Consider the following 23,294-nt stretch of genomic DNA (forward strand, 5'->3'; position numbering starts at 1 on the left):
TACCTCATGTGTCATCTTCTTAGAGAAGATCTCTGCTCTTATTATGACAAGTCAAAATGTTGACTTCTAATGTATATGTACTATCTCTCTCTCTCTGCTGAACTATTGAAGAACATAAGAAGAATTGATCAAGGGTTTCCCCACATTGGGGTTTGTCCCTGGCTGACGCCACATCTTGTGTCCTCTTGTCTTTGCTTGTTTTCCGCTATTTATGTTTATGTTCTATCTACATTTTACTATCATACTAAATGTGATTGCTAATCTGGAATTGATATTGAGCTAATATGGAAAATTGAAGTAAATTTGCTCTCAGCATAGAACATACCTAAAATTAACATGGTATCAGAGGTGAGGTGAAGACAAAGCCCAAGCAAGAGTGAAATACCAATCACCGAAGACTGTTGGAAAGGACAAAAAGGCTCAATGGTTCCTCATCCCACTTCAAATTCACCAAGAGTGAAGTCGAAGTAGAGAATATTATCAGAATGGCGCAGCGGAAGTTTCTAATGGCCTACTTGAAGATCACTTCTATGGGAAGTCCGGATCTAAGGGAGGAAGAAAAGGCAGATGCCTTGGTTGAAATAAGTTCGGCCATTATGCGAAGGAGTGTCCGAATGGCAGGGACACATCACTTGATGATGATAACAATCATTCCAAAGACATCTTCAATGATTAGAGGAATGACAGTGGAGGTCATCAAGGAAACAGCTGACTCTTCAAAGAAATCAAGGAACCCTAGGTATGAAGAATCAAATGTTGTTTCTGATAAGATAAAGAAGTGTTATCTTATATTGGCCCTCTCCTTCATATTCTTTGGGAATCTAGCTTATTGATTGTAGTGCTTCAAGGAAATCCATCGGATAGAAGGGTGCTCTCTCTCTAATTTGGTAGAGATGAAAACATTCGTGGGATCATACTTGGAGCCGATGCCACCTATCCCGGAAAGGGTGTTACCCCTCAATTGAATGAGGGTAACTCGATTCGTTTACAAAATCTCTTTTATGTACCTAATCGCAACAATAACCTGGTGTCTATTTCGGCAATGGAAGTCAAAGGATTCAAGGTGGCATTCATCGATGGAAAGGTACGTGTTTGAAAGTAGAAATTTCAAAGATGCTTTTACTCATGGATTCAGGGTTGGCAATTTGTATCAAGTTGCAGGAAGTCCATTGGGGACCATGTCAGTTGACACATCTCATCTACTTTATGGGGCCCTAACTGATATGAGTAAGATGGTGACAGGGATGCCTGAATTTAAAAAGAGCATGAAGGTACATGTCTGAGATGTACCGAAGAAAAATCTTACAAGGGGACACTTCCCCTCATATAGCAGGTCCACAAGTTTGGAACAACCCGAGGAGGTTTGAGATTCATGATCGGGAATCTCATGTGTGTAGGTGGAAGAAAGCCCTCTATGGCTTGAAGCAAATCACCTCAGGTTTGATATGGGAGGATTGATAGCTGTCAGATGAAGCTGAGATTCACTAAGAGTGAAGCCGATCCAAAACATTGTTTGAAGATTGTGGATGATAGACCTCTCATACTGGCACCTTCTGAGATCGACCTATTTCTGACAGGTGCAGACCCTCTCACTTGCAGAAGTAAGAGGGAGTTGGATTCCAGATTTGGAATGGTGAACAACAAGCCCGAGAGCTTAACTCTCAGAAGTTATGTGGTAGGGATACCGGACCTGATTTGGGAAATTCCTTTGAGTTTCACAAACTCATACTAGCATTGATGTTCTTGGTGAACTCCCGTCCGGATATATGTTTTGCAGTTAGCATGATGAGCTCATATATGGTTGAGCCTCACTGGATTGGTGCCATGAATCTTATGAGATATCTTCGGGGCACTATCTCTCATGGATTGAGGTACATTGCCAGAAATGTAAAGCTGCATGATTATTCGAATGCTGACTGGGCAAGCGTGTGGAGGATCGCAAGAGCACTTCTGAGTGTTGGTTCTCTTTGGATTCTGCTTCGATATCATGGATGAGCAGGAAGCAGAAGTCGGTTGCTATAAGCATCGCCGAGACCGAATACATAAATATGAGTATGATCTCGTATGAAGCTGCCTGGTTGTGGAACCTCTTCAGTGGGTTGTTTATACACATGATGAATACCACTGTGACCCTCTGTGACAACCAGGGCGGGATTCGATTGTTGACAAATCCCGTATTCGATGATTGCTCTAGCAAATAAACATCAGATAGTACCTTATCTGGGATATGGTAACTCGATGAGCGAGCAGGCTCCATCGCATTGAGACTGATGTACAGGTCGCGAACATTTTGTCAAAGCCCCCTGGAAAGGTCAAATCTATGACTTTCCTGACCGACTTGGATTCATTGAGAGACCTTCATATAAGGGTCCTGCATATTGCATGCATTGAGCTCTAGGAGCTCTAAGGGGCTTGGGGTACTTACTGGAGCAACACACGACCATAGGGCAACTCACCCTCCCCTAATGGTGTGCTGTGTACAGGGTGAATAGCTCAGCCTTCCCCTGTGATACCCCGAGGCGACTTTGGGACAGGATGATTCGTTCTCCTGTGAGCCAGGATGATTAGTTCTCCTATAGGACAGGATGATTAGTTCTCCTGTCGAGGCATCCTACCCATGCAGTCTGGGACTCATGGGAAGTACCTCTCATCTGATCAATGAGTAGGGAAATGGGGTTAGGGACCATTAGTAGTACTATCAATGGACGCATCATTGTATCTATCGTACTCCTTATGCTAGGATGACCTCCACTAATTTGGGATCAATGAAACTGATCTAGGATCAATATGAGTGGTTTGAGACACTCTCTTGTGATTTTGATCTGGGATCAATAAAACTGACTTCGGGTCAGTAAGAGTGATATGACTCACTCTCTGGGAATTGATCTGGGATCAATAAGAGTGGTATGACACACTCTCATATGAAACTGACTTCAGGTCAGTAGAGAATGGTATGAGACATTCTCGATCAATTCTTCTTCTTCATGGTTCAACAAAGCAGTGCAAGGCACCGATAGCAGAGATAGTACAATCAGACATATGGATCAGTGGATGGAGTTCTCCCTAGTTGAGAGGGAGTGTTAAAATTGGAAACTAGGGCCAAACTCCATGTGGGTCATCTTATTAATGGCAGTTGGTATTTTTCTTAGATCCCTCTCGTCGAGAGGTGTAGGATTGATCTAAAGATCCTCCGATTCCGACATGTATTCATGGAGATATGAATTTATTTGTGTTATGGGACAATTCATCAAGGTCGGCCAACAACCAAATTGCCCCTACATATTCTCTACGTTTTAGTATAAATGGAGTTGGCCTTCAAGTCATTTGAACAATCAGCTCTTGTGATCTCTCTCCACTTGTCTTTGGGTTTTGGTGGTAGGAGAGATCAAAAGGGATACGCTATCCTAAAGGATGTCCTAACTAATACGCAGTCTGGGAGGAAGGTTTCATAACGCAGCAAGGGAGTGACCTAAACGCAGGTCAAATGTTCCGTTGATTAGTTTGCATATCTACTAGTTCATGGAATATAGAAGTTCACAGGACTGTCTCACATATCATATGACCGCAGTCCCTTTTCGCATAAGGTATATCTGTGTATGTCATAATCTCTGGCCCGCATATGGAATAACCAGTGACTCACTGAAAAGCACAGTCACACTATCAAATTGCATTATATATTATCACCACACTATGTATGGCATGGTATGGAAAACAACATATGGCATACAGTGTTTCTTTGACATGGCAGATAATGTCATGGTATGGCAAACATCATGCTGAAACATGATATGGCAGACAGTGCTTTGACATGGGAGATAGTGGTATGGCAAACATCATGCTAAAACATGATATGGCAAACAGTGCTTTGACATGGCAGACAGTGTCATGGTATGGCAAATATCATGCTCAAACATGATATGGCAGACAGTGCTTTGACATGGCAGACAGTGAACAACATGTATATACATGGTATGGCAAACAATATATATATTATATGACATGGAAAACATAGTATCCATGATAGGGTAGTCTCCCCAATGACATGATATGGTAGACGTGGCAGACAGCTTGATGTATCATGATCCACAGTATGTATTCTTTGTTTCTATTGATCAATACACTTCATTTCTCTATAATATGGTTGGCATCAAGATGCTATGGTTTTCTTTAGATATGACATCAACTCACATTGCTCCTCTATATGGGAAGCATCATCGTATGGAGAGACCTATTTGCAGTTCACTGCTGGGCTAGGCCACAGGCCATAGCCAGCAGTGAAGATCTTTTTAGGAGTTGTGTTCATAAGCAATCCTATAGCGCAGCACAGTGACAGTGGTGCAGCATAGTGATGATTAGTGCAGCATGATGAGATACAACATAGCAGTGATGGGTGCAGCATGGTGATGGAATCACCTTGGAGGATCAGTTGAAACAGTCTGCCTTCACCTGAGTTCAGATCAGCTACCTCATGTGTCATCTTCTTAGAGAAGATCTCTGCTCTTATTATGACAAGTCAAAATGTTGACTTCTGATGTATATGTACTATCTCTCTCTCTCTGCTGAACTATTGAAAAACATAAGTGTAATATTCCTAATTAGCCATGGCTAATTGGAATATTCGATTTTGTTCAGTTTTTGCCTTCTATAGTTATTTGTAAATAAAAAAAGTGAGGACGGGGAACATAACTCACTTTTAGAATAAAAAGTCACTTCCTAGTAGCACAACGTTGTGACTTAAAGGGGAGCCAAGGGGGCCAAAGGGGGACGCAGAAATGGAGCCCACGCAGACACATGGAGAGACTGCGCAGGAGGGAAGGAACATGTGGCAAGAGGGGCACCACGCAGGAGGAGGTGAGCCTTGGGATTGAGAGAGGCAAAGGTTATAAAAGAGAGAGGAGCCCCCTCATTTTGATCATTCAGTTATGTGCATTTTGAGCTAGTCGTTTCGACTTCTGAGCACGCTGGCTGTTTAGCTAGTCTGCAGCACTGTTTAGTGCATTGAGTGTCTCCGTTCGGAGACCTCACCCTTAGCCCCGGGGGACTTCGAGTGCCTGCTCGGCAAGGTATTTCCTTTGGAATTTCAGCAGTAGTTTTATCAGCTTTCCAGCAGCAGTTTCATCAGCGTTTTGGAGGACTGCACAGCACTGAGAGAGGGACGCAGTTCTTTCTGGCAGTAGTGTTGGATTGGGGTTTGCAGGAGGATTTATGCTGGGCAATTGAGTAGGGGACCAGCCCTTGCCTATTGGAGGATTTTGGCAGAGTTTCAGGCAAAGTTTAGAGGGGTTTCCTTCAGTGGCAGCGCAGAGCATTGAGGAACTGCGTAGAACCCCAAGGGGGTGATTTTCGGGGGTCGGCTATTTCAGGAGATCTTTCTGGGTTATTTTGGGTTTCTTGAGTAGAGCCCGAATCCAGAGTTTCAGCTTTTTCCGAGGAGGGGAGCAGCCCCAAATCATCATTTTTTTTCTAGCAGCACAGCGACAGCATCCACGCAGAGAGGCCATTCTTTGTTATTCTAAGAGTATTTCTTCACTTGCCTTGTGCAAGTCGAGGTGCCACCTTTCTGATCACCTCCTGTACTTATCTTATTGCTCAATATAATAAAATGGCTTAGCATTTTACGCTGCATTTCTTGAGTATCTGCTTATATTTCCAGTTTACATTATTATATGTTGTACCACAGTTATTTTGTCATTTTTGGGTTATTATATCATTTGCACGTATTTGGTTGGAGTTTTGCTGGGGTTTGAGGAATATTCCGGGTTAGGGATATTACAATAAGAAGAATAGATCAAGGGTTCCCCACATTGGGGTTTGTCCCTGGCTGGCGCAACATCTTGTGTCCTCTTGTCTTGGCTTGCTTTCGAAGATTTATGTTTATGTTCTATCTGCATTTTACTATCATACTAAATGTGATTGCTTATCTAGAATTGATATTGAGCTAATATAGAAAATTGAAGTAAATTTGCTCTCAACATAGAACATACCTAAAATTAACACAAACTCCATGTGGGTCATCTTATTAATGGCAGCTGATATTTTTCTTGGATCCCTCTCATCGAGAGGTGTAGGATTGATCTAAAGATAATCTGATTCCGATAAGTATTCATGGAGATATGAATTTTTTGTGTTATGGGACAATTCGTCAAGGTCAGCCAGCAACCAAATAAATCCCACATGTGCTCAACATTTTAGTATAAATAGAGGTGCCTTGAAAGTCATTTGAACACACTCACTTGGGATCTCTTCCTCTCTACTTGTCTTTGGGTTTTAGTGAGAGAAGAGATCCTAAGGGATAATGTTGCCCTAATGGGGAAAGGTTCTACGTTATCTAGAGGGAGTGCCCTAGGCACTACGCTGCCCTAATCAGGCTTAACGCAGTCATGGAGGAGACTACTTTAGCGCAGCAAGGAGAAGTCCTAATTGCCCTCAATGCTGGTCTAGAAGATACCTAGGTTGTTGTCCTAAAGAAGAGACCTAGCCCTAGCCGCAGATCTAAATGGAGCCACAAACAAGCCCTAATGCAGCCATGATAGAAGCCTAAGTACCCTACGTGGAGGAGAAAGAGTCCACCTACAGCAGCCCTAATCCCTAGCCGCAGCAAGAAAGGGAGATTCTAAGACAGCATGAGTGAGGCTGATTTCATGAAGGCTGAGAGACTGTCATGGATGCCGCAGGCTGTCTTGAAGGCCGAAGGCATAGTTTTATGGGGCTATAAACCTTGGAAAGGACCAACGTAACAAGGGATAGGCTTGTTGTAGCATGCCACAGTCCCTATCACATCTATAGGTCTACGTTAGGAGGACATAATGATTGCTGGGGTATAACAGGTCAACATATGGTTTAGGAATGCTAGAGAAGGGTGATCATAGCCCTGGGACAGATGTTATGAAGGCTGTCAAATCAGCTGATAGAATACCCTTACCAATCCAGCAATGTGTGGCAATCAAAGAAAGTGTGACAGCATTGTAATAAGGGTACAGCGCAATGATGATGAATGTTGCAATAAGGTGCAGTATGAGGGACAGTAAGCATGCAATGGTACAACAAGCATGCAAGGGACAGCAAGCTAATACATGGGACAGCTACAACCATGGTGAAACATGGGACGGCTGCAACCATGGTGACACATGGGAGAGCTGCAAGTATAGTAATACACGGGACAGCTGCAATCATGGTGACACATGGGACAGCTACAAGAATGGTGACACATGGGACAGCTGCAAGCATAGTAATACATGAGACCATAGTTTTAAAAACCGGCCACAAAAACCGGTAACCGGTCTAACCGGTCAGTTGGAGGCCTGGCCGGTCCGAACCGGTCTAAAAAACCCGGTTTCATACCTCATGTGCCCAAAATCTGGCCCTAACCAGTCAAAACCGACCGGTTTAGGGCGAAACCGGCCGGTTTGTAGCAAACCGGCCGGTTCCGTCCTAAACCGGCCAGTTTATGGACAGCCCGCCTAGATGAAGCTAAGAAACAGAATTAAGGCTGATCCAAATCTCCTGTTGTAAAAGTAATTTTCAAATCTGTCTGTTGGTTGAGATTGTGCCAGAATAATTATGGTGTTCATCTCTATTTCATACACATTTACAATGTCCATCTTCTTGATTTCCCCGTTGAAGTGTTGGACAGAATTGAAGTATTTGCTGCCGTAATATATATTTCATATCACACACTGACAGGAACCTCAGGTAAATGAGGTGAAATTTCCTACATATTCTAAAGTGCAGATTTCCAAAATCTCCACACCATGGATCATGGACTATGGCATAAAAAAATAAAATATGAATCACAAAATAACATATATGATGAATCACAAGCCCTCACACTCACAGATGGGACAATCCTGCACCTTCATTCAACCAACAGAGGTCCTCATCTCAGAAAGTCTGATCATTTTGTCTCCACAATCCAATAGGATGTTGGATCAATCTCATGATCCTAAAAACATAGGTCATAACAGTCAGGAACTCTTACCTTGGGCAAAAGCATCACCAGATTTAAGGAACATGTTGAAATATGTAACTAGGTCCAGTCTTCATAATGGCATATGTAATCATGATTTTATGTATTTGATGTAATGAGAAAAATAATTTTTTTATTGTTGGCCTTGATGCATGGGTTTCATGCTCAAGGAAATTTATTTTAGGTCAAGCTCCCATTGAGAGCTTCTAGGTCATTGTCATGTATGAAAGACCCATTTGGGCGGCATCAAGGAAAGGCAAGGAACCAATGGAAGGCACTAGTCGTGCAGGTCGACAAACTCGTGCTTCCATTAGGTCCACTTCTATTGTCATTGGTGGCATTGATACTGATGTTGCAGATCAGGCTGAGGCATCCTCAGACTTTGAACCAGATGATGTCTATGTAGCTCTTAATGATGATCCTGTGTCTAGTAGTGGTGATGGACTTGATGATTGATCATGTGTACACTGTAGACTTGTAGTAGGCCAATGGCCTCATAGCTTGCAGCATTGTTTTTGGACTTTATAGGCCATTTAGAGCCTCATTTCTTATGTATTTTGCTATTTTGTCGATGATATGTATTGCACTCGGTGCCATTTTGATATATTCACCTTTGCATGGTATATAAATGAGCAAACTTTGCATATTTTGTCTCTATTGGCTTGGAATCATGGTTTTACATCTTAAAAATAGTTTTGTTTCATTAAAAATTAATTATTTAATGTATTTTTTAAAAACCGGTTCGTTTAGACCAAACCAGTCCCGGTTAGACCGGTTCCGGTCGGTAAACCGGTTCATTAGGTGGACCGGTCCGGTCACCGGTTCCGGTTTTAAAAACACTGCATGGGACAACTGCAAGCATGGTGAGACATGGGGCAGCGGCAAGCATAGTGAAACATGGGACAACAGCAAGCACAGTGTTGCAAGTACATTGGGACAGCAGTATAATACTTGGTGCAACAAGGACACAAAGCAGCAATGGTGCAGCTGTGGCACTAGGAACAGCAGTGCTAAACACTGGGACAACAGCAACATGCGGTCCAGCATTGTGATGATGGGTGCAGCATGGTGAGGAGCAGCATGATGACAAGATGCAGCACAATGATAGGTGAAGGAGTCACCTTAGAGAATCAGTTGAAACAGCATGTCTTCAACTGATCTCATGTATCATCTTCCTAGAGATGATCTATGCTCTTATCTAGATAAGTCAAAGTGTTGACTTCTGTTGTAAATGTACTATCTCTCTCTCTCTCTGTTGTACTATTGAAGAACATATAAGAAGAATTGACGAAGGGTTTCCCCACATTGGGGTTTGTCCCTGGCTAGCGCCATATCTTGTGTCCTCTTGTCTTGGCTTGTCTTCTGCGATTTATATTTATGTTCTATCTATAGTTTACTTTTATGTTGATGTGATTGCTAATCTAAAAAAGATATTGAGCTAACTGTGAAAATTGAAATAAATTGCTCTAGCATAGAACATACCTAAACTTAACATGGTATCAGAGCTAAGGTGAAGACAAAGCCCAAGCAAGAGTGAAAGAGAAATCACCGAAGATAGTTGGGAAAGGACAAAAGGATCAATTGATTCCTCATCCCTCTTCTAATTCACCAAGGGTGAAGTCAAAGCAGAGAATATTATCAGAATGGCATAGCAGAAGTTTATGATGGCCTACCTAAAGATCACTTCAATGGGAAGTCCGGATCTAAGGGTGGAAGGAAAGGCAGATGCCATTATGCGAAGAAGTGTCCAAATGGCAGAGACACATAACTTGATGATGATAACAATCATTCCAGGGACATCTTCAATGATCAGAGGAATGACAATGCAGGCCATCAAGGAAATGGTCGACTCTTCAAGAAAGCAAGGAACCCCTGTATGAAGAATCAAATATTGTTTCTGATAAGATAAAGAAGCGTTATCTTGTATTGGCCCTCTCCTTCAGATTCTTTGGGAATTTGGCTTATTGATTGTAGTGCTTCAAGGCACTCCATCGGATAGAAGGGTGCTCTCTCTCTAATTTGGTAGAGATGAAAGCATTCGTGGGATTATACTTGGAGTCGGTGCCACCTATCCCGGAAGGGGTGTTACCCCTCAATTGAATGAGGGTAACTCGATTCATTTACATAATCTCTTTTATGTACCTGATCGCAAGAAGAACCTGGTGTCCATTTCGGCAATGGAAGTCAAAGGTTCCAGGGTGGCATTCATCAATGGAAAGGTATGTGTTTGAAAATAGAATTTTCAAAGATGCTTTTACTCATGGGTTCAGGTTTGGCAATTTGTATCAAGTTGCAAGAAGTCCATTGGGGACCATGTCAGTTGACACATAGCACTGGAGGTCTGTGAGTCAGATGATGACAGGGATGCCTGAATTCAAAAGGAGCATGAAGGTACATGTCTGAGATGTACCGAAGGAAAATATTACAAGGGGACCATTCCCCTCATGTAGCAGGTCCACAAGTTTGGAACAACCCGAGAAGGTTTGAGATTCATGAGCAATGGTGCAGCAAGAACATGGGTGACAGCATGGTGCAGCTGTGGCACTAGGTACAGCAGTGCTAAACACTGGGACAACAACAGCGTCTGGTCCAGCATTGTGATGATGGGTGCAACATGGTGCAGCACAGTGAGGTGCAACATGATGACGAGATGCAGCGCAATGATAGGTGAAAGAGTCACCTTAGAGAATCAGTTGAAGCAACATGTCTTCAACTGATCTCACATATCATCTTCCTAGAGATGATCTATGCTCTTATCTAGATAAGTCAAAGTGTTGACTTCTGTTGTAAATGTACTATCTCTCTCTCTGCTGAACTATTGAAGAACATATAAGAATAATTGACGAATGGTTTCCACACATTGGGGTTTGTCCCTGGCTAGCACCATATCTTGTGTCCTCTTGTCTTCGCTTGTCTTTTGCGATTTATATTTATGTTCTATCTGCAGTTTACTTTAACGCTGATGTGATAGCTAATCTGGAAAACATATTGAGTTAACTGTGAAAATTGAAATAAATTGCTCTAGCATAGAACATATGTAAACTTAACAGATGGGCATGACTATGATATACGATGACATATTGTGGGATCTGACATATAGAGAATCTTGTGTTCCATGACAGATCCAAGAAAATTGAGGTCGGATATCATTATAATCGAGACATGAATTGCACGAGCCGAAATTGCAAACCTTGTTCCAGGACCGAACTCTGAATTGAAGCTGCTTTGATTGGGTTTAATCTTCGCTGACTTGGCTTGGTGCTTGAGAGCAATTTTTGCTTTGGTCTTGGGTCTTGGAAGTCTCATTTTGAACTGATTCTATAAGAAGAGAAGTATTCTTTCTAGGTTTTCTTTCTAGGTTTCCCGTTGGAGGGGTTTTGCCCTGCCTTAGATCCTATATCTTGTGTACTTTGTCTCTTTGTGATCTTCATTGTTTTGGTAATTTCTAGATGAACAAGAAATAAAAGGTCAACTAACATCACAAATAATTATCAAGGAAAGTCAATCATAATATACAAGATTCTTGATTTTCCAACATAAAGAAGCTACTTCTCACTTCTCATGATGAATGGAAAGAAGCAATGCAGAAAGAGTATGATGCTCTCATAAAGAATGGAACCTAGAAGCTAGTGGACCCTCCATTTGGAACCAAACCAATTGGATGCAAATGGGTCTTCAAGAATAAGTATAAATCAGATGGCTCACTTGACAAGCACAAAGCAAGGCTCATGGAAAAATGATTTGCACAGAAAGAAGGGGTCGACTATGAGGAAACTTTCCCCCCCACAGCAAAATGGGCTACCATCCAAACTCTCTTTGCCTTGGCAACTCAGAATGGATGGAAAGTCCATCAAATGGATGTAAAAATTGCTTTCTTGAATGGAAATCTAAAAGAAAATGTTTTTATGTCTCAACCAAAAGGTTTTGTTATGAAGGGACAAGAGCATAAAGTATGTAAGCTTATCAAATCCTTGTATGGCCTCAAACAAGCACCACAAGCCTAGTATGAAAAATTGACTAAGCATCTTCTGAAACTAAATTTCAAACACTTTGATCTTGATGATGCAACTTTATTTGTCAAGAAAGTTGGCAAAATTGTTGTCTATCTTGTGGTATATGTAGATGATCTATTGATGACAAGGAACAATGAAAATTATATTGCATCCATAAAGAAAGAATTGAAGAAAGGATTTGAGATGACAGATTTGGGATATGTTCACTACTATTTGGGTATTGAAGTAACCCAACATCAGAAATATATATTCCTCTCTCAAAAGAAGTACATTGGAGATTTGTTGAACAAATTTGGCATGGTTGAATGCAATCCTTTGTCCACTCCAATGGAACAAAATTTAAAGCTCACATCCAAAGAAGGAAATGAATTTGAGGATGCAACTAAGTACAGACAACTCATAGGAAGTCTTAACTACCTCACTACTACTAGACCAAACATTTCATTTGTTATTGGAATCATTTCCAGGTTTATGCAAAATCCTTGTGAGGGTCATTGGTCTACTGCAAAAAGAGATCTAAAGTACTAAAAAGGAATTCAAGATTTTGGAGTCAAATATATGTTGATTTGTGTAGCATGGGAGGTACTTCACATCCCTAGATGTTGGGCTTCTGAAGGTAGACCACAAAAGGGTTTTGTGGGCGAGGAACCCAAGTGATGAGGTTTTGCACCCAAGGTGTGGGCAAGAAACCGTGAGGAGATATTATTTGTTTAGTCATTGTTTGCATGTGGGAAACTTTAAAGGACCAAGGGTGTCCTAAGGCAACAATGTGATGGCGAAATTAGATGCAAGAAAATCCCTTGTCTTGGTTAGTTGGGGTTATTGTGGTTAAAGGTCAAGTCGGCTAGGCTTGAAGAAGACCACTTTAGGGCTAGACATTTCCCTCATAGAAACTATATAAAGGCAAGAGGTGAGACTCATGAAAGACATCCAAGTGTGTATCTCTCTCAAGAGTGTCTGCCCTCAAGAAGATCGTGTTACCTCAAGAAGCCGCAGTTTCAAGGAGGAAAGTCGTGGAGGATTGAAGATCTCTCTCAAGTCTGTGAGAGGGTCGAGTTAGCCCAGATTGAAGGCTAAGGATCTATATGGCTGACGTCCCTTGAAGGAAGGTTGGTTGAGCTCAAGGAGGTCACAGATCTATGGATTGGCGTGGCCTAGTTAGGGCATTATTCAGTGGTGCATAACCTCAGTATATTGTCCCAAAATTTTGTGTTAAACTCACTAGAGTTCTATGCATGGAGGAAGAGATGGTGTGTCTCTAGAGGAGGCTTTGAAGCCTCAGTTTGCTATCTGTCTAAGACCCAGATCTCTACAGTTGTGAGAGGAGGGCCAAGGCCCTAATTTGTTGGTTAAGAAGTCACACAAGGGCTTGTGTGAGTGTGGATTAAAGGCCAGATTTGCCTCAAGTTACAGCGCAGTAGTGGAGAGATCTCTTAGACCGAAATCTAGAATATGCAGACCTATAGTGTGACCGCAGAGTAAACCTCAGGTTGTTGAACAAAAGAGTGAAGTAATTGGGCAAAGAGGAGGGTTATGAAAAGAGAACAAGAAGAGGGTTGCCACGTGGAAGAGAGTGTCGAAGTGGATGAGAAAGGAAGGTTTGTCCTAGGGTTTAGGACAACAGTTCGAAAGCGCTAGATAGGGATGCTTCCTGTGCACAGAATCACCCTTAATATTTGTTCCATATGTCCATTATTGCGCAGTTGTACAGGTGGTACAAGTGGCCGCAACAGTAGTGGGAGATGGACAAAGTGTAGGGTTGATTGTGCAAGGGATGGAAGTAACTGTTGAGGGTTGTTCTTTAGTATATTGAACAACAGTTTGAATCAGCCTAAGAATAGTGACTTGGAGGGGCGTTAGTGGCCGATTTTATGAGCCCTAGAACAGTGGACAAAAGGCAGATTTGTCACTATATGTGGGCAGATCTGAAAGCCCTAAGGATTGACTCTTTGAAGGAGAAAAGGAGAAGTCGAGTGGGCTAGTTGACAAGCCCTAGTTCATTGAGTTGCAGAGGTCATCTTCAGTGATAAGAGGGCAGCCTCCAAAGCCCTAAGATCTTTCATATTTGGAGCAGCAGTGTGGATGAAGTGGGTAATGCGTTAAAGTCTCTATGTGTTGGTATCTCTTAAGGAAAAAAGAGCAACTAGAGGAAAGATTGGGTTGGGCCAAAGTTTAGTGACCTAAAGGAGTAGTGTTCATTGATAGTGGCAGATTGTGGAGCTACAGATTGGGAGGCAAGAGGACCCACCAAATGTGTTCAAGGTACATGGACTAAGAGGGGTGTGGGGCGCCATATTAGCAAGTAGGTCAAGTGTACTTATTTAGGGTAGATAGGTGGTCATAGTAGTTGACATCAAGCCCTAATTTTGTCCTTGTATTAGGATTGTACGTAAGGGCCATGATCCCTAGTACGAGTGCCCTAAGACTGTTGTATTCTAGATTGTAATATAACAAGTAGTGGGTTTAAAAGGTTAAAAATTGTCATGTGCACTAGTTGATTCATTGATGTTTGTCATTCCGCTGTGCAAAGTAGAAGCGTTGCGGGATTTGAGCGTGTTTATGATCGTGATTTTAGACATAGACTAGATTCTTGAGTGTTGAGGAAAAATCAACATGGTATCAGAGCTACAATGAAGGGCCAATGGATCAAAGTGTGCATAGCGAAGCAACTCAGAGGGAGCTGAGATTGTCTAGATCATGGAGCAAAGGGTTCAACTGAGGACATGGAGATGTGGTCTTGAGAGGCAAAGACAATACCGAGATAGCGTGGTCCATTTTACAGGGTATGCTGCAATGATGGACGCCAGATGGGCTAGTGTCGTCGGTGACGAAGATGGTTACTTCCGTGCAGTGGAAGTACATCCCTCACTAAGAGGGAGTGTTGATTTGTGTAGCTTGGGAAGTACTTCACATCCCTAGATGTTGGGATTGTGAAGGTAGAACACAAAAGGGTTTTGTGGGAAAAGAACCCAAGCGATGGGGTTTTGCACCCAAGGTGTGGGCGCAAAACCAAGAGGAGATATTATTTGTTTAGTCATTGTTTGCATGTGGGCAACCTTAAAGGATCAAGGATGACCTAAGGCAACAATGTGATGGTGAAATTAAATGTAATAAAATCAATTGTCTTGGTTAGTTGGGGTTATTGTGGTTAAAGGTCAAGTATGCTAGGCTTGAAGAAGACCCCTTAAGGGCTAGACGTTGCCTTCATACAATCTATATAAAGGCAAGAGTTGAGACTCATGAAAGGAATCCAAATGTGTATCTCTCTCAAGAGTGTTTTCCCTCAAGAAGATCGTGTTACCTCAGGAATTCGTAGTCTCAAGGAAGAAAATTGTGGAGGATTGGAGGTCTCTTTCAAGTTTACAAGAGGACCGAGTTAGCCAAGATCAAAGGCTAAGGATATTAGTGGCTTATGTCCCTTGAAGGAAGGTTGGTTGATCTCAAGGAGGTTACGGATCTATGGATTGGTGTGCCCTGGTTAGGGCACTATTCAGTGGTGCATAACCTCAATATATTATCCCAAAAGTATGTGTTAAACTCGCTAGAGTTCTATGCATGGAGGAAGAGATGGCGTGTCTCTAAAGGAGGCTTTGAAGCCTCAGTTTGTTGTCTGTCTAAGAGCTATATCTTTGCAGTTGTGAGAGGAGGGTCGAGGCCCTAATCTACTAGTTAAGAAGTCGCACAAGGGCTTGTGTGAGTGCGATTAGAGGCCAGATTTGCCTCAAGCTACAAAACAGTAGTGGAGAGGTCTCTTAGACCGAAATATGGAATATGCAGACCTATAGTGTGACTGCAGAGCAAATCTTAGGTTGTTGAATAGAAGAGTGAAGTAATTGGGCAGAGAGGAGGGTTATGACAAGAGAACAAGAAGAGGGTTGCCACGTGGAAGAGAGTGTTGAAGTGGATGAGAAAGGAAGGTTTGTCCTAGGGTAGGACAACTGTTTGAATGCCCTAGTTAGGGTTGCTTCCTGTGCACAGAATCACCCTTAAGATCTGTTCCATAAGTCCGGTATTGCATAGTTATACATGTGGTACAAGAGGTTGCAACAGCAGTGGGAGAAGGACATAGTCTAGGGTTGATTGTGCATGGGATGGAAGTAATTGTTCAGGGATGTTCTTTAGTGTATTGAACAGTAGTTTGAATCAACCTGAGAACAATGACTTGGAGGAGAGTTAGTGGTTGGTCTGATGAGCCCTAGAACAGTGGAAAAAAGGCAGATTTGTCACCGTGTGTGGGAAAATCTGAAAGCCCTAAGGATTGACTCTTTGAAGGATCAAAGGAGCAATCAAATGAGCTAGTTGACAAGCCCTAGTTCATTGAGTTGCAGAGGTCATCTTCAGTGATAAGAAGACAACCCCCAAAGCCCTAAGATCTGTTATCTTTGGGGTAGCAGTGTGGTAGAAGTGGGTAGTGTGTCAAAGTCCTTATGTGCTGGGATCTTTGAAGGACAAAAGAGTATCTAGAGGGCAAATTGTGTTGGGCCAAAGTTCAGTGACCTAAAGGAGCAATGTTAATTGATAGTGGCAGATTGTGGAGCTACAGATTGGGAGGCAAGAGGAGCCGCCGTATGTGTTCAAGGTATTTGCACTGAAAGGGTTGTGGGGCACCACATCAGCAAGTAGGTCAAGTGTATCTTATTCAGGGTAGATTGGTGGTCATTCCACTGTACAAAGTAGAATTGTTGTGGCATTTGAGTGTGCTTATGATCGTGATTTTAGGCATAGACCAGATTATTGAGTGTCATGGAAAAATCAACAATATACACAGGTGGATGACTTCAGCTTGATTGGATACTCTAATTCAAATTTTGATGGAGATAAGGAAAATGGAGTATCTACTTCAGGTTATGTTATGAGTTTTGGATCAAGAGTTGTCTATTGGAGGTCATACAGACAGTCAGTTCTAGTAAATTCCACAATAATGGCAAAATATGTGGCAGTTACAGAAGCAACCAAGCAAATTGTGTGGCTCGGGAAAATTCTTGAATATTTTTAGGAGAAACAAGTGCACTATACTCCTCTTCTAATTGACAATAATTCTGCAATTAAATTAGCCAAGAATCCAAAATTCCATGATTGAACCAATTATATCAATACAAAGTATGATTTGATTCGACATCATGTTGAGACCTAGAATATTCATCTATGTCATTGTCCCACAAATGAGCAAATTGCAGACATCTTCACCAAAGCACTTGGAAGAGAAAAGTTTGAAAGATTCAGAATGATGTTTGGATTTACAAACATCCCTTTAGATTAAGGGGGGGGAGTGTTGACACCTAATCCTCCAGGATTGGGCGAAAACTTGTAAATATGTAAATAGAAAATAAGAATATGAAGATACCTTGAAAGGTGAATCCCAAGCGTCACTATTCAAGTTTGTATTTAATTACCTTCCACATTAATGAAAACAATTTAATTCAAGGAGTTATCTTCCTTGCTGACAGTCTAGAAGGCTACGGACTGAATCTTTTTAGCTAAAAGGATGGATGTTTTCTTTTTCTCGAAGAATCCTCCAATTATTTCCACGGGGAGTGATTTTGTGTGTGTCTTGAGTAATTTCAAAATATATACTTAGTATAAACTTATTTTCTGCTTGAAATACAATTTTCACGATTTTTTCTTGGAAAATAAAAGAAGATGATCCCAACAAGGTAGATGAAACGTTGTATTGATGGCTAGTAGGAAATTTCATTCATCTACCTGCCACCGGGACAAAAATTAGTCCTGCATTAGGTCTTGTTTCCAAGTTCATGACTTTGCCGAGAGTTGTTCACTAGAAGGCAACAGGAAGTTTATGAGGTATATAAAGGAATCTTGGATTTTATTGTTGAGTTTTCCAAGAATTACCGCCTTATTATGATTCTTTTCACAAATGAGGATTGACAAGAATCACCAGATGATAGAAAATCTACTCAAATTATACATTTAGTTCGGGTTGAGGTTTTATTCAAGGACCACAAAAGAAATGGACTATAGTTGCTCTATCTCCATAGAGGAGACGTATAAAGTTGCACTAGGAGCTGCATCTGAAGCAATGTAGGTGTTAAAGTAGGTGAATTATTGATGATGTAGAATCTAGATGCTATGCTAATCAGAGTGTACTGAAGATACTGAAAACCCGAAATTTTCATTAAAAAAAAAAGAAAGTTTACGCAACATCATCCGAGTGAATGTACAGAATAGGGTAATCGAACTTTTGTATTGTCCTTCATAGGAGCAGCTAGTTGATAGATTTACCAAACCTTTGTCTAGGGACAATTTTTTTTAATTTAATGACAAGCTTAGTTAACTAATAGATCATTAACGGGGAATGATAGAGATAGATGACCAATGTTATGTTTATGTTACCTTAAGTATATATATGGACGTTGCGTTTAGGCTAGTTGTAAAGCTATGGTGAACTTTGGACGAGTAAAATAAAGCGCATGTGAATTGACTAGTAAAGCTATTGTACCCTTGTGTCCATAACAATGTATATAAAATCATCTTACTTGATAAATTTCGTGTCACATGGTACACAAGTTTCTCGTTTTATGTTAATCTCTTTGCTTAAGATAAAGCAAATAGAATCTTTAATCCTCAGACCAAATAGACGCAAAAGCAGAGTAAGCAGAACATGGATGTCTTATCGTGGCTAGAAAGGAGACTCTTGATCCTAAGAAGAATGTCACGCAAAATTCAACCCAATTTCAAGTAATGATGAGGAGGAAAGTACCGGAGAGATAAACTCAAACGTGAAAAAAACTGTTCGACAATAATAAAATAACATATGTTCAGCAATCATTTCATCATATTCCTATAACCTCCCAATTGCGACTGTATCCTAGTGTTAAGCGCCACATCACAATGGTAGATAATAAATTGATAACAATTTTGCCCAACTTAATAAATTAAATAAATTTTAAAGAACTCTTTCGAGTCTTCCACAGAATCTTGTTAGTGACTTTAAAGTCATAAAAAATCCAGATCAAAACCCTGAGTTGTCTAATGTTGTACAATTCCTTGCGTTTTCGTCTGTCTTTACAACATTACCGAAATGAGACATGTCTCGTATCTGAATAGCAATTTCGGTATGAGTATAAATTTAGCTACAATTCACGGATACATATCTTCGATTTCTCAATTTCTTCTGTAAATCTTTTAAACATAGTATAAATACTTTCAATTTTGTTCAATTCAACACAGTACATGTTTCCCTACTTTAAGCACTAATTCACCATAACAGTCTATGCAAAGGCGGCCCTAAACTGCATTCCTGAGTTAAAATCGATTCTACTACATTGTTTTCAATGTTCTGCTTGTAAGTAAAATGTAACTATCCGTAACAGCTCGAAAACTTCTGAGGAAACGCAAATGCTTACAGTTTCCCAAGGCCAAAATGAAGGTAAGATACGTGGCAATTGTAGGGTAGAGGGAATCGACTTCTGCACGTTGAAAGAACCCGGAACTGCCATTGCCACTGCCATCGCCATCGACATTATCCCGCGAGGTTTTCGATGTCAGCTTTAGTCGGACAGTAATTTATGCGTTAGCGAAGGCAGACTGCGGCTTGGAATAGTTTAGAATTATACTCGGTGCGTACCACGTATAGAAGATACTTCACCGCATGATATTTCATAAATTTACGAGTAATTTTATTTTAAAAAACAATTTGGAGTGTATAAATCTTTTAATTACAATGTTATTTTATTTCTAACTAAACTAACATAAATTCAACAAAATTTATAAATTTAAGTTTTTATAATCATTTTAAAAATATAAAATTTTAAGAGTGTTCATAAAAATGGTTCTTTATATAATTGAATAGTATATATTGTGCAAAGTGTAATGTGGATAATGTTGTTAAAAAAAAGAGAGAGAGTAAATGATAATTTTAAATTAAAATATGATAAATAAAGATTAATGATGATAGTTTTTGTTGATTTAACAATTAAATTATGATAAGTTTTTACATTATAGAAAAAAATTATGATAAATTTTTACACTATGGATTAAAAAATATATATATATATATAATTTAATAACAAAACATTATTTTTTACAACGATTTGTGTATATATCTAAGATAGATATATCTAATCAATGGATATAAGTACATTTTGTATATACCAACTTAGATCCATCTTAACTCCGGATCTACCAAGAGCATAGAACATAGCAGAGAGGGATCAAATCAATTATTGATTATTAGTTATAATTATAAATACAAATATAACTATTAATTTTATGTTTTTTATTTTATTAAATTTATTTTTATTTTATTTTGACCAAGTCAAATGTTAAACATTACAATATCTCTACTATACTGGGATCAAATGTTTAGATAGGAGTTAGGTTTACTTATGAACCTCAAATATAAAGAATTTTTTAACAAAAAGTGAATCGGTTGAGAGGAAATCTTCAATAGAATATAATATTATAGTATTATATTTTACCCAATATTTATTACTACTCCCACTCAGTAAAAAGTTATCACGTGTGGAGGCAATTACTAATTAAAATGTATTATTATTACATTTTACCTAATATTTACCATCACCTTGTTGACGGTGTTGGACCCGCCAACATTCAGGGGATCTCCCTGGTATGAAGTCCCAACTAGACCTCACACTGTTTGGTGTAGGAGTCCCATCCGGTATGATGGCCCGGTTGCCATTATCTTAAAGATATGCCTTAGCTCTTGCTTGTCAGCACATGAGAGTGTATACTTAGTCTTCAAACAGCAAGGTTCGTGTGCCTGGTGAGTGCTTGGTGTAACTTGTGTCTAAGTTCTTTCACTGCAGAGGGAGAGGGTGAAAGTGAGTATATACTTAGTCTTCAAACAGCAAGGTTCGTGTGCCTGGTGAGTGCTTGGTGTAACTTGTGTCTAAGTTCTTTCACTGCAGAGGGAGAGGGTGAAAGTGAGTCTTAAGTCGAAGGGAATAGTCCCAACTCAGTTAGAGACAAACAACACATCAGGACATGTGCAGCTTCCGGCAGAGTAATCCACACGGATGTGACAGTCACAAACATAAAGTGAACAGAGGGCACATACAACAACCAGCGGAACAGTCCACACAAGCGTGATGGTCATTATAACAAGTTTACAAGAAGGAATATGTCCATTGTCCGGCGGAGTAGTCCACACGGGCAGGACAATGTTAACAACTCATACAACACATTTCCAATAGCATATGCATTAAAACAACCGAAATAGTTCAACTATCTTAGTACAAGTTAAAGCAACATGCATTACAAGCGTCCAAAGAATAGTCTTACAAATGAATACAATACATGTGTGAAAACGTGTTGGCCTGTTAACAGGCTTCTGAATTAAGCGAAAGTTCCAAGACACATCCGTACACCATACATCACTAACCCCAATAGCGGGGCGTTGGAGCCACTACTCGCTCCTCAAAGAAAAGACTACAGACTCTCAAGGCTATGTGGGAGGAGCCAAGGTGAAAAAGTCCTTTGCATGTACAAATGAGGGGTATATATATAGCCAAGGGTGAAATTGACCCTTGTGACTGTTCGACTTCCCTCATGACTGTTCGACTTACATGACTCTTTGACTTCATCCATGGGTCTCTTAGACTTCCACGTTACATTACATTGATTACACAGTTATGACCCAAAGTAGTGATGTGGCCGAGGTGACTCATGACACAACTCGACATGACACTACTGGTATGCACATGTTGGTTGTGTTGTTCGTGTCGAGCTGTTGTGCTACTGAGTGATGAGTGTGCTCGTGGTGTACCATAGCTTCACCTCCACATGGAAAAGTGTGTGGAGTCTTCAATGGTCTTGGTGTTCGCTTGATGGTTCATGCATGTGCACATGTCTCCTTCGCTCCCTACTTGGTATGCTTTGTGTGTTCGTCCAACCGCAAGCAAGTCTTCTAGCATGCACTCCTTGTTCATCTCGTTCGTCATCACGTCATATCTCATCCATGTACCTGTTTCTGCAATCACTCATGACAAGACGACATCAAATCCAGAAATCCCCTAGTCTATTGTGATGCATTGTCTTTAGTTTTCGGATGCAGGTGACTGGGAGAGAGGACAAGGCTCTGAAACAGCGTAGAGGACATGACAGGCTAGGACGCAAGGCTCCATGACACTGTCGGGAAAAACTGCGTAGAGGTCACTGAGAGGTTCGGTTGACCAGTTCGGGACAATAGTGACATCTGCGGGATCTAGCTCAGCTAGGAAGAATAACTGTGCAATTTTTCTAGGGAAGGTAGAGCGGGCAGCAGGAGGCACTCGTAGTGAAAACTATGCAGATTTTCAGAGGAGGCCGAGATCAGGCTGTAGGAGCTTGCTGGCCAGAACTGCGCAGATCTGGGAGGCAATCATGCAGGACATGGCTGCACAGTTTCCGGGTTGAGCAGAGTGTTAGGCAGTAGGTGGACTGTCCATGAAAACTACACAATTTTCAAGAGGAGTAGCAAGCAAACCGACAGGGGGACTAACTGACAGCACTACGCAATTTTCAGAGACAGTGCAGTGACAGGCAGCGGGTGCCTGTCCCTCTTGTCTACGCAATTTCTTCAGGCAGTGCAAGCAGGCAAGATGGTAGCTTCTGTGCAATTTTTGGGAGGAGTGCAGCCCTGGGTCACTGCCCAAGTCAAATTCTCTGGTTGACCAGCGGGAGGCTTGATGGATAGGCTTGCGGGAAGCACAGACTGAGATAGCTTCTTGGGCAACTTCTGTGTTGTTCTAGGTGACAATCAGCCGGGTTGATTCCAGAATTGCACAGTGCAGACTGCCTGGAGGGCAGCCTCAAGCTCTGCGCAGTTCTGGGAAACAATGCTTTGTAACTGAGGGCTAAGACTGCACATTGCAGCTCAGTGGAGGTCCGGCTGATGGAGGGTGGTCTGGTCGACAGGATTTCGAAAAAAATGGCTAAGTGTGTGAGCGAGTGAACTCGTGTATACATGACCTTGTGAACATACACTCAACATGACTCGACGATAAGACACCCCAAACCACAAGACAACATATGCTCAGTGTGACTAACTACGGGACTGTCTAATGGTGAAAGCAATAAGTGCGACACTTCGGATAGACCTTCAGACGACCGTGAAAACGCTTGCGCGACAGTGCTTATAACATCGTGTATGAGTGCAATAGATGTTTACATAGCGAACACAACTCATACACAAACCTTCAACATCACCAGAACAAGGTCGCAAGTATGACATCACAATCAAAATGCTGAAGACGACAGTTGGTCAAACAAGAGAAAAGGAAGAAAGACATGTAGAGGAAACACATGAAATGACTTTTTGGTGTTTTCACACAAGCATGTTACTGAAGACATGATGA

General features: G+C 41.1%; 1 protein-coding gene across 1 annotated transcript in view; it reads right to left on the minus strand.

Annotated features, from left to right (window-relative positions):
• The window catches only part of PLR1 (NAD(P)-linked oxidoreductase superfamily protein), a 262,291-nt gene extending 242,742 nt beyond the window's left edge, over window positions 1-19,549 (minus strand). The window contains exon 1 of the mRNA XM_089392128.1: window positions 19,344-19,549. Within this exon, the coding sequence (XP_089248254.1) occupies window positions 19,344-19,460 (117 nt within the window). The 5' untranslated portion in view covers window positions 19,461-19,549. The remainder of the gene's footprint in view (window positions 1-19,343) is intronic.
• Window positions 19,550-23,294: the final 3,745 nt, after the last annotated feature.

This window comes from Pinus tabuliformis, chromosome 1_1 (genome assembly GCF_031772625.1).
Source record: "Pinus tabuliformis cultivar Carrire ecotype Pingquan chromosome 1_1, CPIR1, whole genome shotgun sequence".
Taxonomy (NCBI): domain Eukaryota; kingdom Viridiplantae; phylum Streptophyta; class Pinopsida; order Pinales; family Pinaceae; genus Pinus; species Pinus tabuliformis.